General features: G+C 58.3%; 1 protein-coding gene across 1 annotated transcript; it reads left to right on the top strand.

Moving 5' to 3' along the window:
* Positions 1-282: 282 nt before the first annotated feature.
* LOC123567094 (coiled-coil domain-containing protein 85B-like) lies at positions 283-1,226 on the top strand. The gene has a single exon (XM_045362343.3). It carries the CDS (start codon positions 379-381, stop codon positions 958-960), a length of 582 nt encoding a protein of 193 aa, XP_045218278.2. The 5' UTR covers positions 283-378; the 3' UTR covers positions 961-1,226.
* The last annotated feature ends 211 nt before the right edge of the window (positions 1,227-1,437 follow it).

The following is a 1,437-nucleotide window of genomic DNA, read 5'->3' as shown; positions in this document are numbered from 1 at the left end:
ATGGTTTCAAGTGTTATGAAAGCTGTAAGATTTGAAAGACAGAAAGAAATTTGGAAGTGGTTAAAGAAGCCCTAGACGAAAAATATCTTGTTATTTGAAGAGTGAAAGAAAGTAGATTTCTTCCAGGCAGAGAGAACAACAAATAAAAACTTCAGTGTATAACTAGGCTCTCTGGGTTCAATGAGCAGAAAGCTGTTCTGTTTTCTTGGGACTTGGTGAACCTCTTTGAAACAGAGCGAAGTGAAGTCAAAAAGACCATCTAGCACTGCCTGACGCGCGCCGAGCTGGAGCCCGCCCGACCCTGAGTGGCGCCGGGCCCGACATGGGGCTCCTGGGTCGCGGTGGTGGGCGGGCGATGCTCCAGCGGCCTGACCAGCCATGGAGGCCAAGGCAGGCGGCCCGGAGGAGGTGATGGACGAGGAGATAGTGCGGCGCCTGGGGAGGGAGGAGGCGGCGCGCCTGGTGGCACTGGTGCAGCGTGGCCGCCTCATGCAGGCGGTGAATCCGCAGCTGCAGGGCCACCTGGGCGAGATCCGCGAACTCAAGCAGCTCAGCCGGCCTCTGCAGGCAGAAAACCGTGAGCTGCGCGACCTCTGCTGCTTCCTGGACGCGGAGCGCCAGCGCGGGCGGCGCGCCGCGCGCCAGTGGCAGCTCTTCGGGACCCAAGTATCCCGGGCAGTGCCCGAGGACCTGGGCGGCTGCTGGGAGAAGCTGGCCGAGCTGGAGGGCCGCCCGGAGGAGCTGCTGCGGGAGAACCTGGCGCTTAAGGAGCTCTGCCTGGCGCTGGGCGAAGAACGGGGCGCCGGCGGCGGCCCCGGCAGCGCTGGGGGCTCAGGTGCCGGGCCAGCACCCGAGCTTGCCCTGCCCCCGTGTGGGCCCCGCGACCTAGGCGATGGAAGCTCCAGCACCGGCAGCGTGGGCAGTCCGGATCAGTTGCCACTGGCCTGTTCCCCCCGATGACTGAAGGCACTGCCTCCTCCACGCTGATGCCCGCCTGGATTGCTCCCGGAGCCCCGGGACCGCTGTGGACCTCGGGACCTGGACGCCGTCCTGGCTGCCCAAGAGGGGCCGCTGGCATGGACTAAGAAATCCTGATACCGAGAAGGGCCCCTCGCTCTTGCTGGCAGGGCAGCAGGGGGACTGAAGGCTGGAGCGGAGGGACTTGCTGGGGGTTGGATTGGGGGTAATAAACCCGTAGGGAAGCGGGGAAAAAAAAAAAAAAAAAAGACCATCTAGAAACCTTTCAAGATTATTTGTTCCATGGGATTGACTTTACATCCTATATTTAATAGAGAAATGTGGAGGCTTTTATCTTTGAGACAGAGTTTCGCTCTTTTTAAGCAAGTAAGTTATATGATCTGATAATATTTGAAAATATGAAACCAGCTTTTCATGAATAAAAGATTGTACAGGGACAAGAAAACCTGTAGATAGACT

This window comes from Macaca fascicularis, chromosome 10 (assembly GCF_037993035.2).
Source record: "Macaca fascicularis isolate 582-1 chromosome 10, T2T-MFA8v1.1".
NCBI lineage: Eukaryota > Metazoa > Chordata > Mammalia > Primates > Cercopithecidae > Macaca > Macaca fascicularis.
This window is presented reverse-complemented; position numbering and strand designations above follow the sequence as displayed.